Genomic DNA, 14,127 nt, shown 5'->3' with positions numbered 1-14,127 from the left:
GTGGGGGATCGCCATGGGGCACCCTGCCTCCCCGGGGCCCCCTCCCCTTCCCTGGTTTGCCCCTTGTGGCGGGGTGGCCGGCGGGGTGCCCCCTGCCAGCCCCACGGCAGCCCCACAGCTGCCCCCTTACCTTTGCCACCCAGCCCAGGGCCAGGTGCCCCCCGAGCCTGAACCCCAGGGCCCGGGGGGGCTCCAGCCCCTTGACCTGGCACTGCAGCTCCCGGCAGGCGGCCACGGCGCAGTCCTGGGGGGGGGGGAGCGGGGTGGGTGGTGACGGGGGGGGCTGGGGGCAACCCCTGCCCCACGGCCCCGGGGGGGGGGGGGGGGCCGGCGCTCACCACGACAGGGCGCTCCTGCAGCCGCGAGGGGATGTCGGGGTCCCCCAGCCCCGGGTGCTCGGCCACCACCTGACACTGCACCGGCTCCTGCTGGGGGGGCAGGCGGGGGGACCCCAGTTCTGGGGACCCCCTTCCTGGGCTGCCCCTGCTTGGGGCCACCCCCCGCTTTGGGAGGCAGCTGGCGGGGGCCACCCCGATTTGGGGGGGCTGGCTGATGGGGCCACCCCCATTTCTGGGGGAGGCAGTGGGGTGGGGGGGGGGAGCCGTTACCTGGTCAGGGGTCACCTCCAACTTTTCCCACAGCGGGGTCCCCCCCAGGGCGGAGGGGACCCGGAAGGTGACGTTGATGGGGAGGCCCCGCTGGCCCAGGATCTTCACCTGCCGCGGGGAGGGGGACGGTGGGGACGGGGCCCCCGGTGGGAGCGGGGACCCGGGTGTCCGGGACCGCCCCCCTGCCTCCGCCCCTCACCTCGTAGTGGTGGGCGACGGTGGCGCTGGTGGGGGCCCCCGCGCGCGTCGAGACGTTGACGTACTTGGTGGACTCCGGGGCGCTGGTGGGGACGAGAGGGGACGTGGGTGACGTGGTGGGGGGCGGCGGATTGGGGACCGGGGACCAGGGCCTGGTGGGACGCTGGGGACGGTGGACACGGGGGTGGGACGCTGGGGACGGGGGAGGTGGGGTGGTGGCACGTTGGGAACATGGGGACAGGGGGCAGGTACCACGAGTGGGGTGGCGGGTGGCCCCGGGGGCGGGGGGTGGCATCCCCTACCTGGTGAGGACGAGGAAGACGCCGTACTTCACCGGGATCTGGGTGCGCTGCCCCCGGCCGCCCGGCGCCCCGTTGTCACTGCGGCAGAGGGGTGTCGCGTGGGTCTCCTCGTCCCGCATTGCCCGCCCCCCGCCCCCGCACCCCCAGCGCCCCTCACCTGCTGGCGTTGGCCACCACCTCCAGCACGTCCCCCAGCTCCGCGTCGTGGGGCACGTCCAGGGTGACGCTGAACACGACCTGTGGGACGGGACGCCTGGGCGTCACCCCCCCGCCCCAGCTCGCGGCGACGTCCCCACGCACCCGACTGCGCTGGGGGACGCTGGGGTCTGGGGACCCCCCACCTCGGTGTTGGGGTGGAAGATGGGGTGGTTGACGAGGCAGAGGGTCCTGCGCCACGACCCCTCCGCCGGCTCCGAGTTGCAGCGCAGGGAGGTCGACCTCCTGGAGGACTGAGAAAGCCCCGGGGGAGGGGGTGTCAGCGGTGGGATGGGGGGGCGGGGGCGAGACCACTTGGGGTTCAGGGGCTGTCCAGAGGACAGCCGGAGGGGTCTTCTGTGGGGTCCTGAGAACATCTGGGAGGATTTAGGAGGCTACGTGGCCTTCTGGAGGGCTTGGGAGACGTCTGGAAGGGCTTTGGGTGGACAAATGGGTGCCTGGGAGGTCTTGAGGACACCTGGAGGGGTTTGGGTGTATCGTGAGGACATCTGGAGGGGGTTTAGGAGGCCACATGGGCTTCTAGGGGGGGTCTTGAGGATATCTGGAGGGGTTTCTGGAGACCAGATAGACTTCTGGGGGTGCAGAGGACATCTGGAGAGTGTTTGAAGGGGTGTGTCTTGAGGATATGGGAAGGGGCTTGGGGGGTCTTGAGGACATCTGGAGAGGGTATGAAGGGCTACATATACTTCTTGGGGCTCTGAAGGACATCTGGAGGGGGTTCAGGAGGGCACATGGGCTTCTGGGGGATCTTGAGGACATGGGAGAGAGCTGGGCATCCACGGGACCTTGCTGGCAGTCTTGAGGGTATTGGAAGGGCTTTGGGAGGCCAAATGGGCTTCCAGAGGGTGTTGGGGACCTCTGGGGGGGTCTCGGAGGCTCTGAAGGATTTGGGGGGGAGGGGGTGGTGGTGTGGGGGTACCTGTAGGACCACGGCTTTGCGGTAGGAGAGGGCCGCGGCGTGCTGCAGCTGGACAGTGGCCCTGTACGAGTCCTCCCCCGCGGTTGCAGAGGGTGACGGTGATGCCCACCGCGTCGGTCACCCCCACCACGACGGTTTCCAGCCTGCAGGGACATGGGGGGGTGGGGCAGGTGGGGGTGGGCCCTGGCTTCCGGGGGTGCCCCCGACACAGGGAATGGCGGGACCTACCCCGAGAAGCTGAAGGAGATCTGGAGGTCGTCGACACAGACGTTGTCGGTGCCGCAGTCCTTCTTGAAGGGCAGCTGAGGAGATGCCTCGTCCGTCCGTCTGTCCATCCTCCAGGCAGCCAGCTGTCCTGTCTGCCCTTCCTCTCCTTCACCCTCCAACCCCTCAGAGAGCTGTCTGTCTGTCCGTCTGCCCACCCACCCTGTCTCGCCTTGGTCCTTCCACCCTTACATGCACACACGGGGATGTCCTGCCACATGGCCGTCCTTCCATCCATCCTTGTGTCCTACCTTCCTCCCAACACTCAATCCATCCCTCCCTTCGGCCTTCTGTCCCTCCTCCCTCCTGTCCCTGCGTCTGTCCCTCCTCCCGTTCACCACCTTCCCTTGGTTCCCCTCCGTCCTCCCTCCTCTCACCCATCCATCCCACCTCCCTTCTCTCCGTGGACCCGTCCTGTCCTTCCTCTGTCCTGTCCTTCTGTCCATCCCACTTTTCCCTCCATCCCTCCAACTATCTGTCCCTCCTTCCTCTTGTTTCTTCAGCTCATCCCATATGTTCCTTCCCTCCATCCCTCCATCCATCCATCCCTCCATCCCTCCATCCCTCATCCATCCATCCATCCATCATCCATCCATCCCTCATCCATCCATCCCTCCATCCATCCCTCCCTCCATCCATCCCTCCATCCATCCCTCCCCTCCATCCCTCCATCCCTCCCTCCATCCATCCATCCCTCCATCCCTCATCCATCCCTCCATCCATCCATCCCTCCATCCCTCAATCCATCCATCCATCCCTCCCTCCAGCCCTCCATCCATACCATCCCTCCATCCCTCCCTCCCTCCATCCCTCCATCCCTCCAGCCCTCCCTCCCTCCATCCCTCCATCCCTCCATCCATCCCTCCCTCCATCCCTCCCTCCCTCCATCCCTCCATCCATCCATCCATCCATCCATCCATCCATCCATCCCTCCATCCATCCATCCCTCCATCCCTCCCTCCATCCCTCCATCCCTCCATCCATCCCTCCCTCCATCCCTCCATCCCTCCATCCATCCCTCCCTCCAACCCCTCCATCCCTCCATCCATCCATCCATCCATCCATCCCTCCATCCCTCCCTCCCTCCATCCCTCCATCCATCCCTCCATCCCTCCTCCATCCCTCCCTCCATCCCTCCATCCCTCCATCCATCCATCCCTCCATCCATCCCTCCCTCCATCCCTCCCTCCATCCCTCCATCCCTCCATCCATCCATCCCTCCCTCCCTCCATCCCTCCATCCCTCCATCCATCCCTCCCTCCATCCCTCCATCCCTCCCTCCATCCCTCCATCCATCCCTCCCTCCCTCCATCCATCCCTCCCTCCATCCATCCATCCCTCCCTCCCTCCATCCCTCCATCCCTCCATCCATCCTCCATCCCTCCCTCCCTCCATCCATCCCTCCATCCCTCCCTCCCTCCATCCCTCCATCCCTCCCTCCCTCCATCCCTCCCTCCCTCCATCCATCCCTCCCTCCCTCCCTCCATCCCTCCATCCATCCCTCCATCCCTCATCCATCCTCCCTCCATCCCTCCATCCCTCATCCCTCATCCATCCCTCCCTCCATCCATCCCTCCATCCCTCCCTCCCTCCATCCCTCCATCCCTCCCTCCCTCCATCCCTCATCCATCCCTCCCTCCATCCATCCCTCCATCCCTCATCCATCCCTCCCTCCCTCCATCCCTCCATCCCTCCATCCCTCCATCCATCCCTCCCTCCATCCATCCCTCCATCCCTCCCTCCCTCCATCCCTCCATCCCTCCCTCCCTCCATCCATCCATCCATCCATCCATCCATCCATCCATCCATCCATCCATCCCTCCATCCATCCATCCCTCCATCCCTCCCTCCATCCCTCCATCCCTCCATCCATCCCTCCCTCCATCCCTCCATCCCTCCATCCATCCCTCCCTCCAACCCTCCATCCCTCCATCCATCCATCCATCCATCCATCCCTCCATCCCTCCCTCCCTCCATCCCTCCCTCCATCCATCCATCCCTCCATCCCTCCCTCCATCCCTCCATCCCTCCATCCATCCATCCCTCCATCCATCCCTCCCTCCATCCCTCCCTCCATCCCTCCATCCCTCCATCCATCCAATCCCTCCCTCCCTCCATCCCTCCATCCCTCCATCCATCCCTCCCTCCATCCCTCCATCCCTCCCTCCATCCCTCCATCCATCCCTCCCTCCCTCCATCCATCGCTCCCTCCATCCATCCATCCCTCCCTCCCTCCATCCCTCCATCCCTCCATCCATCCCTCCATCCCTCCCTCCCTCCATCCATCCCTCCATCCCTCCCTCCCTCCATCCCTCCATCCCTCCCCTCCCTCCATCCCTCCCTCCCTCCATCCATCCCTCCCTCCCTCCCTCCATCCCTCCATCCATCCCTCCATCCCTCATCCATCCCTCCCTCCATCCCTCCATCCCTCCATCCCTCATCCATCCCTCCCTCCATCCATCCCTCCATCCCTCCCTCCCTCCATCCCTCCATCCCTCCCTCCCTCCATCCCTCATCCATCCCTCCCTCCATCCATCCCTCATCCCTCATCCATCCCTCCCTCCCTCCATCCCTCCATCCCTCCATCCCTCCATCCATCCCTCCCTCCATCCATCCCTCCATCCCTCCATCCCTCCCTCCCTCCATCCCTCCATCCCTCCATCCCTCCATCCATCCCTCCCTCCATCCATCCCTCCATCCCTCCATCCCTCCCTCCCTCCATCCCTCCATCCCTCCATCCCTCCATCCATCCCTCCCTCCATCCATCCCTCCATCCATCCCTCCCTCCATCCCTCCATCCCTCCCTCCCTCTATCCCTCCATCCCTCCCTCCATCCCTCATCCATCCCTCCCTCCCTCCCTCCATCCCTCCCTCCATCCCTCCATCCATCCCTCCCTCCATCCATCCCTCCCTCCATCCATCCCTCCATCCCTCCATCCCTCCCTCCCTCCATCCCTCCATCCCTCCATCCCTCCATCCATCCCTCCCTCCGTCCATCCCTCCCTCCATCCATCCCTCCCTCCCTCCATCCCTCCCTCCCTCCATCCCTCCATCCCTCCATCCCTCATCCATCCCTCCCTCCCTCCCTCCATCCCTCCATCCATCCCTCCCTCCATCCATCCCTCCCTCCATCCATCCCTCCATCCCTCCATCCCTCCCTCCCTCCATCCCTCCATCCCTCCATCCCTCCATCCATCCCTCCCTCCGTCCATCCCTCCCTCCATCCATCCCTCCATCCCTCCATCCCTCCCTCCCTCCATCCCTCCATCCCTCCATCCCTCCATCCATCCCTCCCTCCATCCATCCCTCCATCCATCCCTCCCTCCATCCCTCCATCCCTCCCTCCCTCCATCCCTCCATCCCTCCCTCCATCCCTCATCCATCCCTCCCTCCCTCCCTCCATCCCTCCCTCCATCCATCCCTCCCTCCATCCCTCCATCCCTCCATCCATCCCTCCCTCCATCCCTCCCTCCATCCATCCCTCCCTCCATCCCTCCCTCCCTCCATCCCTCCATCCCTCCATCCCTCCCTCCCTCCATCCCTCCCTCCATCCATCCATCCCTCCATCCCTCCCTCCCTCCCTCCACCCATCCCGCCTCTTCCTCGACCCTCACAGCCTCCCAGCCCGACGCCCCACCGCCGCTCCCCCTCAGCCCCCCCGCCGTGGGGTGCCCCCCAGAGCCTACCGTGCCCACGGCCACCATCTCCGAGTCCTCGCTCAAGGCTGGCCGCAGGCCGCCGGCCACCCTGATGGGGTCCCCCGTGGCATCGTAGATGAGGCGCAGCACCAGGGGGGTCAGCGTGTCTCGGGGACACCCCTGCCCGGCACAGAGACCGCCGTGTCCCCGGGACGGTGCCGTGGGGTGGGTGACCCTCCCGCCCCGGCCACCCCGCCGTGGCCTTTCCCCGCACCCACCTTGAAGGCGACGGCGAAGGTCTCGCACCTCCGTCCCACGCCCAGCTGGAGGGTCCCGTTTCGGACGGCGCCGCTGCCGGCAAAGACGGCCCGCACCATCGCCCGGCCGGGGTCCAGGGCCACCTGGTACCGCAGCGTGGTGGAAAGCTGGTTGCCTGCGGGGAGAGGGAGGGGAAGGTGCGTGGCCGGGGTCTCCGGCAGCCCCCCCAGGATGGCGGCAAAGGGGGAGCTGGAGAGCCAGATGGATTTTGGAGGGTCTTCCGGCTGTCAGGAGGTGGTTTAGGAGGCCACGTGGACTTCTGGGAGATTTGGGAACACCTGGAGTGGGTGGGACTGGGGATCTGGAGTGGGACTGGGGCTCCTGAGGACATCTGGAGCAGCTTTGTAAAGGCAGATGGACACCTGGGGTCTTGGGAGACACCTGGAGCAGCTTTGGGATGGCAGACAGGCTTCTGGTGGGTCCTGAGAACATCTGGAGGGGGCTCAGGAGGCCAGGTGGGCCTCTGGGGGTTCCTAGGGGCTACCTGGACAGCCTCTGGGAGGACAGATGGACTGCTGGGGGTCTTGAGAAGCTGGGAGGGGGTTTGGGGAGTCCATGTACACATCTGGGGGGCCTTGGGGACACTTGCAGGAGCTTTGGGGATGCAGATGGACATCTGAGCGGTCTCACCAAAGTTGTCAGGGGTTTTCTTGGTGCTGAGGAAGCAGATGTCAGCCTTGGCCACTTCTCCCTTGGGCGCTTCCTCCTCCTGACAGTCAAAGGCGGCCTTGGGGATCTCCTGGGGCTGGAAAGCCACCGTCACACGGACCCTCAGCAGCGGCTGGGACCTGGTGGGGACAACCGGAGGGGGGTTGGTGGCAGCCACTGCATCCTCCACGGAAGGTCCCCGGTGGGTCCCCTGGGCGCACCTGAGCAGCAGGACCTGTCCCCGGGCGCCCACGGCCACGTCCGGCAGCCTGTCCCCCGTCAGGTCCTGGCCACCGCTGATGGCCTGCCCAAAATAGCGTGGCCCGCTGGAGAACTGGGCACCTGAGACGCGCTGGGGGAGACAGAGGCGCCAGGGCGGGTGAGACATCTCTGGTGCGCAAGATATTCCCGGCACCTGGGACACCTTCAGCAGCTGGAGCGTCTCCAGCGTCCAGGGCACCTCCAGCACCCACGACACCTCCAGCACCCACGACACCTCCAGCACCCAGGGCACCTCCAGCACCCACGATGCCTCCATCACCCACGACGCCTCCAGCACCCACGACACCTCCAGCACCCACGACGCCTCCAGCACCCACGACGCCTCCAGCACCCAGGGCACCTACAGCACCCACGATGCCTCCATCACCCACGACGCCCTCCAGCACCCACGACACCTCCAGCACCCACAACACCTCCAGCACCCACGACGCCTCCAGCACCCAGGGCGCCTCCAGCACCCATGACACCTCCAGCACCCACGACAACCTCCAGCACCCACGACGCCTCCAGCACCCACAACACCTCCAGCACCCACAACACCTCCACCACCCACAACACCTCCAGCACCCACGACGCCTCCAGCACCCACGATGCCTCCAGCACCCATGACACCTCCAGCACCCACGACACCTCCAGCACCCAGGGCGCCTCCAGCACCCATGACACCTCCAGCACCCACGACACCTCCAGCACCTACAACACCTCCAGCACCCACGACGCCTCCAGCACCCAGGGCGCCTCCAGCACCCATGACACCTCCAGCACCCACGACACCTCCAGCACCCATGACACCTCCAGCACCCACAACACCTCCAGCACCCACGACACCTCCAGCACCTACAACACCTCCAGCACCCACAACACCTCCAGCACCCAGGGCACCTCCAGCACCCACAACGCCTCCATCACCCACGACGCCTCCAGCACCCAGGGCACCTCCAGCACCCACAACGCCTCCATCACCCACGACGCCTCCAGCACCCAGGGCACCTCCAGCACCCACGATGCCTCCATCACCCACGACGCCTCCAGCACCCAGGGCACCTCCAGCACCCACAACGCCTCCATCACCCACGACGCCTCCAGCACCCAGGGCACCTCCAGCACCCACGACGCCTCCAGCACCCACAACACCTCCAGCACCCACGATGTCCCCACTGCCCTGGCCTTCTCCGTCCCCCAGCAGGCACCCGCGACCTGGGCCATGCCACCCCCAGGACCAGGGGTCGGGCGGGGGGTCTCACCTGGCTGTACCGGGAGGCAACGCCGCCCCGCATCCCGTGGAAGACGTAGACGGCCCCTCGCTCCCCATCCTCCAGCGGGGCCCCCACGGCCACGTCGGGCCACTGGTCCCCGTTGACGTCCCCCAGGCGAGCCAGGCTGGCCCCAAAGCGCCCCAAGAGGTGCCCGGGCTGGCCCTGCAGCGTCTGCTGGCACCGCAGCTGCCTGCCCTGGGGGGAACGAGGCGCTGGGTGCCCCCCTCTGCCCACCCTGGGGCAAGGGGGGGGGGGGGTGGGGGGGGGGTCTCCTACCTTCAGCTTCAGGGTGCAGACGTGCACGCGGCCCCCGCTGTCAGACCCATAGAACATGGGGGCCCCCACCAGCACCACCTCGTCCGAGCCGTCCCCGTCGGCATCCAGCGCACACAGGGACGCCCCGAAGTAGGAGCCCACCTGCGGGGAGAAGTGGCCGTGGGGCTGGCCGGGGGGGGAGGCCCCCCACAACGCCCCCCCGGCCCCTCCCTGTGGCCCCACCGTTACCTGCGGTCCCGTGGTATCGGCCAGGAGAGTCCAGCCAGCCCGGGGGCTGCGCAGGCGGAGGAGGAGGAGGCGGCCAACGTGGCCGGTAGCGGGGGGCCCCCAGCGCCAGCGCCCGCCTACCCTCCAGGGAGAGGGACTCGGCCGCGTAGCCTGCTCACAGCGGGGGTCAGTGAGGGACCCTCCTGGGGGGGCCAGCACCCCGGGACACTTGCAGGGATGCCGATGGCCCCACGACCTCATGGGGGCACCGACGTCCCCAGGACCTCATGGGGGCACCAACGTCCCCACGACCTCATGGGGGGGCACCAACGTCCCCACGACCTCATGGGGGCACCGACGTCCCCAGGACATCATGGGGGCACCAACGTCCCCAGGATCCTCATGAGGTCACCAATGTCCCCAGGACTCATGGGGGCACCGACGTCCCCAGGATCCTCATGGGGGCACCGACGTCCCTGCAAGCCTCACAAGGGCACCAGTGTCCCCAGGAACATTATTGTGAGGACATGGATGGCCCCAGGACTCTCATGGGGACTTTCGCAAGGACCCGACGTCCCCAAGACACCTGTGGGGACACTGATGTCCCCAGCACACTCATGGGGACCCTCCCCGGGGCCCAACGTCCCCAAGAACCTCATGGGAACCCAACGTCCCCAGCCCCAGATGGAAACCCTCCAGAGGATGCTGACGTTCCCAGGACCCTCACGGGGGACACCGCCATCCCCAGGACCCTGGCGGGGCCCTCTCCGTCCCCGTCCCAGGCAGCCCGTACCCAAGTAGGCGTCGTTCATGTCCCCAGCATCTTGGGACACGTTGACGAAGGTGGCCTTCCCACTACTGTCGTAGACAAAGACCCCTCCGGACCAGTCGTAGGCACCCACCGCTCCCAGTACGGGCCCCTCCTGCCCCAGTAAAGATGGGGAGTGGGGAGAGGAGTCAGTCCTGCCCGCGGGACGCCCCGTGGGTGAGGGGACAGTCTTGGGTGGCCGGGGGACACTTACGGGGGTGATCAGGGCGCTGAAGCCCTCCTGGGCCATCTCCAGCTGGAAGGAGCTGCTCTGGGCAGACTGGGTGCCTGGGGGGAGGCGGGGGTGAGCGGGGGGCACCCGCTGCACCCCCCCCCCCAGACACCCCCCGGTCGTCCCCCCCAGCTCTCCAGTACCCTCGATGGCGAAGATCTTCTCCTGCAGCTGGTTCTGGATGCCTTGCAGGGCATCAAAGTTGTCCACCCGGAAGACGTGGTCCTTGCTGGGTTGAGAGGCGATGGTGCGGAGCTCTTCTTCGGCGGCTGGATCCCTGAAGGCATTGCCCACCTGTGTTTGGGGAAGGGTGGCCGGGTGGAGGAGGCTGGCCGGAGGGAGGGACAGAGAGGTGTGGGGAGGGAAGGCAGGCTGGATGGAGGGGTGTTTGGAGAGGGAGGGATGGACGGACCTGAACAGAATGGATGGAGGTGGTCCGAGATGGGTGGGTGGGTGGGTGGGTGGAGATGTTTACAGATGATGGATGGATGGATGGATGGATGGAGGGATGGATGGATGGATGGGTGGGTGGATGGATGAAGGTAAGTTTGGAGATGTTTGGAGATGAACACAGGTGCTTGTAGATGGCTGGATGGCCAGAGGCTTGTGATAATGGACATGTGTGGAGATGTATGGTAGATGGATGGATGGAGATGGTTGGACAGTGCTCACTTACACCAATGGCATAGCGGATGATCCCTGCTTGTGCTGCTTCAGGGATGACATCCTGATAGTCCAGCTGGTCCCCATACTTCTCCCCATCCGTCACCACAATGAGGATCTTGTGGGAATCTTGCCGGGCTCCTTTTGTCAGGGTGAAGAGTTGCCTCCTGCTCAGAGGGGATGGAAGCATTGGTCATCTTGGGATGATGGGATGGCTCAGAGGGGTGGAGAGGGGGCAGGATGGGTCTGGGGGGTTGGACCTACACCACGGTCTGGATAGCAGTGGCCGTCCAGGTGGTCCCTCCGCTCCGTGTGATGCGCTGGACCTCCTTCTTCCACTCTGCCAGGGACAACCGGGCAAAGGTGGCGAAGTCAAAATGGAGGTTGGTCGTACTGGAGAACTGCATGACAGCAAACTGGCCGGGAGCAGAAGGGGAGGACATGTGATGGGGCAGCCACCCATGGGTGCCCAGGACCCAGCCCTGGAAGGGGGTAGCACCTACACGGGTGTCAGTGCTCTCAAACTGCCTCATGACCTGGGTGATGAAGACCTTCATCCTCTCAAAGTCAGGGTATGAGATGCTGCCTGAACCGTCTATGAGGAAGACGATGTCAGAGGCCTTCATGGAGCAACCTGGGTTAGGCAGGGAGGAGAAACAGGGGATGGTGGAGGGAAAGATGCACAGCGTGGCCCTGCAGGGCCCATCTATCCCAGCATCAGGTCCTCACCGACCTGTAGGAACCCATTGACCCTTGCGTCTGGTCTTAGCCTCCCTATATCAACCCCACAGAGGCCATCTACCCCAGCGTCAGGCTTTCCTTACCCCATGGGACCCCTCACCCCATTGTTGGGCCCCCCCATACCTGGCAGGGTGGTGGGTAAGGTGTTCCCTTCAGGCTGGAGGAAGCAGAGCCCCCGCAGCTCCATGTTCACCCCACAGGCCCTCTGTGCCGTGGGGCCGCATGCCTGTGGCCCAAGTCAGGGTGATGCCATATTTCCCTACCCCGCCAGGCCCTGATAGACCCCAATATTCTCCAGAAGGTTCCAGCACACCTCCAGAGACCCCAAAAGACCCTTGCAGACCCCAACAGAACCCCAGCAGACCCCAGCAGACTCCAGTAAATCCCTATATACCCCAGTAGATCCCAATAGAGTGTAGTAGACCCCAAGAGACCCCAGGAACCCTGAGCAGAGCTCAGTAGATCCCAGTAGACTCTAGTAGACCCCTATAGAACCCCAGTAGACCCCAGTAGATGCCAGAAGACGTCAAAAGACCCCCAACAGACCCTACTAGACTCCAAAAGACCCCAATAGACCCTTGTAGGCCCCAACAGAACCCCAGTAGACCCCCATAGAGCCAAACAGAACCCCAGGAGCCCCCAGCAGACCTCAATAGACCCCAAAAGATCCAAGCAGACCCCAAAAGACCCCAGGAGACCCCGAGAGACCCCAGGAGACCCCGAGAGACCCTATAGACCCCCCTGAGAGCACAGGAGACCCCACTGGGGCCACTTGCTGGGGGTGATGGACCCAAGTCCCCCCAACCTCACTGTTGTCCGTCATCCCCCCCCTTTCCCCCCCGCCTCTATGCCACCCCATGGACCATCATGACAGAGACAGGACCCACCAGGAACTGGGATCCGTGGGCCACCAGGGACAGGCCCAGAGACATGGATGTCACTTCTCGGGGGACTTTGAGGGGGAGAGGGGCATGATGGGGGACCCAGGCATCAGGGCTGCCCCCTCTCTGCCCCCACACCCCTCCCGAGGGGACCCGGGAGTCTGTGGGTAGGTGGTGTCACCCCAGCATCCTACCGGTGATGGGGACATTCTGGCAACTCCCGGTACTGAACTGGCACTGATAGACCTGTCCTGTCTCACCGGCCCCTCCTGGATTCAGGGGGGCCCCCACCAGCACCCTAGGGTGGGGATAAGGGGGGCATGGTCAAGGGGGTGTCCAATGGGGGAGGAGGGGACACCCAAGGGTGATGGAGGGGGGGCACCTACCCGTTGTCGAGCTGGGCCACGCTATGCCCGAAGGAGCTCCCCTGACCCCAAAAAACCGTTGCTGTTGCCTCATCCAGTCCGGAGCCAAAGGTGGGGGACAGCCCTGGGGGGAGGGGGGGGTGGAGGAGGGGACCCAGGCATCTGGGGACCCCCATTCCCCCTCCATTTCCCACCCCAGGGGACTCAAGCATCCAAGGTCCCCCGTTCCCACAGCGGACCCAGGTGTCCAGGGACCCCTATCCCCCTCCCCCCCCACTTAGCAGACCCAGGCGTCTGCGGACCCCCATCTCCCCCCCCCCCCAACCCCCCCAGGGGACTCAGGCATCTGGGCACCCTCACCCTTCCCCCGCCACCACCTCCCCAGGGGAGCCAGGCGTTCGGGGACACCCCCCCCCCATCCTTCCGCCACCCCCCAGGGGACCCAGGTGTTCAGGGACCCCCATCCCCCACCCACAGGGGACCCAGGCATCCCGCCCCCACCTGCAGAGAGCACCGCGAGCAGCACCCATAGGTGCATGGTGGCTGCCTCGGGGCGATGGGAAGGAGAAGTGAGAAGAGTGGAGGCGTAGGACTGCGGGGAGGAGGGATGTGTTTTGGGAGGGCTGGGGAGGAGGGGCACCCACTGTGTGGTGCAACCCAAACTAGCTCAGCTGCACCCCAAAATGGGGGCAACACCAATAAGGTGCACCCCAAGGCTTGGGTTACCCCCAATGAAGTACAACCTAAAATGGGGCTATCCCCAAGGGGGTGACTCCAACCAGGTGCACCTGAAATGGGGGTGACCCCCCCCCCCTCGAGTCACATGCACCCCCAAATGGGGGTGACCTCAAATGAGTTGCACTCTGAAGTGGGGTTAACACAGCTAGCTGCACCCCAAATGGGGAGTGACACCCCCCCCCCCCAAACCAGATGCACCTGAAATGGGGTTGACCCCAATCAGGTGCCCCCCAAAACTTGGGTTGCCCCCAATGAAGTACACCCTAAAATGGGGCTATCCCAAATTCCCTGCACCCCCAAATGGGGGTTACCCCAACTCAGGCGCCTCCCCGCCCCCAGCAGAGGCCCCGCACCCCCCCCCAGCGCAGCACCCATGGGTGGCAGGAAGCGGTCAGGTTTATTTATAGCTGGGGCGGTCAGCACCAAACCTGCATATGTGGGCCCGAACGCCTGGGTCTGCTGACGTCCCGGGGCCCTCCTGCGAGCTGGGGGGGCTCAGGGGTGTCGCAGGGGCGGTCCCATGTGCTCAACCCCCAAATTAGGAGGAAATTAGCAAAAAATGAGTGA

At 65.3% G+C, this 14,127-nt stretch overlaps 1 protein-coding gene across 1 annotated transcript in view; it reads right to left on the bottom strand.

The window, feature by feature from the left end:
* The window catches only part of LOC142049141 (integrin alpha-M-like), a 14,803-nt gene extending 689 nt beyond the window's left edge, over nt 1–14,114 (bottom strand). The window contains 30 exon segments of the mRNA XM_075076582.1: nt 13–244; nt 339–428; nt 609–716; nt 808–889; nt 1,109–1,186; nt 1,266–1,345; nt 1,450–1,557; nt 2,244–2,324; nt 2,326–2,386; nt 2,472–2,545; nt 6,194–6,325; nt 6,424–6,578; nt 7,094–7,251; nt 7,333–7,463; nt 8,638–8,844; nt 8,926–9,066; nt 9,154–9,234; nt 9,236–9,303; nt 9,926–10,055; nt 10,155–10,228; nt 10,316–10,466; nt 10,849–11,002; nt 11,100–11,251; nt 11,339–11,469; nt 11,700–11,802; nt 12,464–12,528; nt 12,652–12,755; nt 12,844–12,946; nt 13,324–13,414; nt 13,989–14,114. Of these exon segments, the coding sequence (XP_074932683.1) occupies nt 13–244; nt 339–428; nt 609–716; nt 808–889; nt 1,109–1,186; nt 1,266–1,345; nt 1,450–1,557; nt 2,244–2,324; nt 2,326–2,386; nt 2,472–2,545; nt 6,194–6,325; nt 6,424–6,578; nt 7,094–7,251; nt 7,333–7,463; nt 8,638–8,844; nt 8,926–9,066; nt 9,154–9,234; nt 9,236–9,303; nt 9,926–10,055; nt 10,155–10,228; nt 10,316–10,466; nt 10,849–11,002; nt 11,100–11,251; nt 11,339–11,469; nt 11,700–11,802; nt 12,464–12,528; nt 12,652–12,755; nt 12,844–12,946; nt 13,324–13,414; nt 13,989–13,994 (3,331 nt within the window). The 5' untranslated portion in view covers nt 13,995–14,114.
* Nucleotides 14,115–14,127: the final 13 nt, after the last annotated feature.

Source organism: Phalacrocorax aristotelis, chromosome 32, assembly GCF_949628215.1.
Source record: "Phalacrocorax aristotelis chromosome 32, bGulAri2.1, whole genome shotgun sequence".
Classification (NCBI taxonomy): Eukaryota; Metazoa; Chordata; class Aves; order Suliformes; family Phalacrocoracidae; genus Phalacrocorax; species Phalacrocorax aristotelis.
This window is presented reverse-complemented; position numbering and strand designations above follow the sequence as displayed.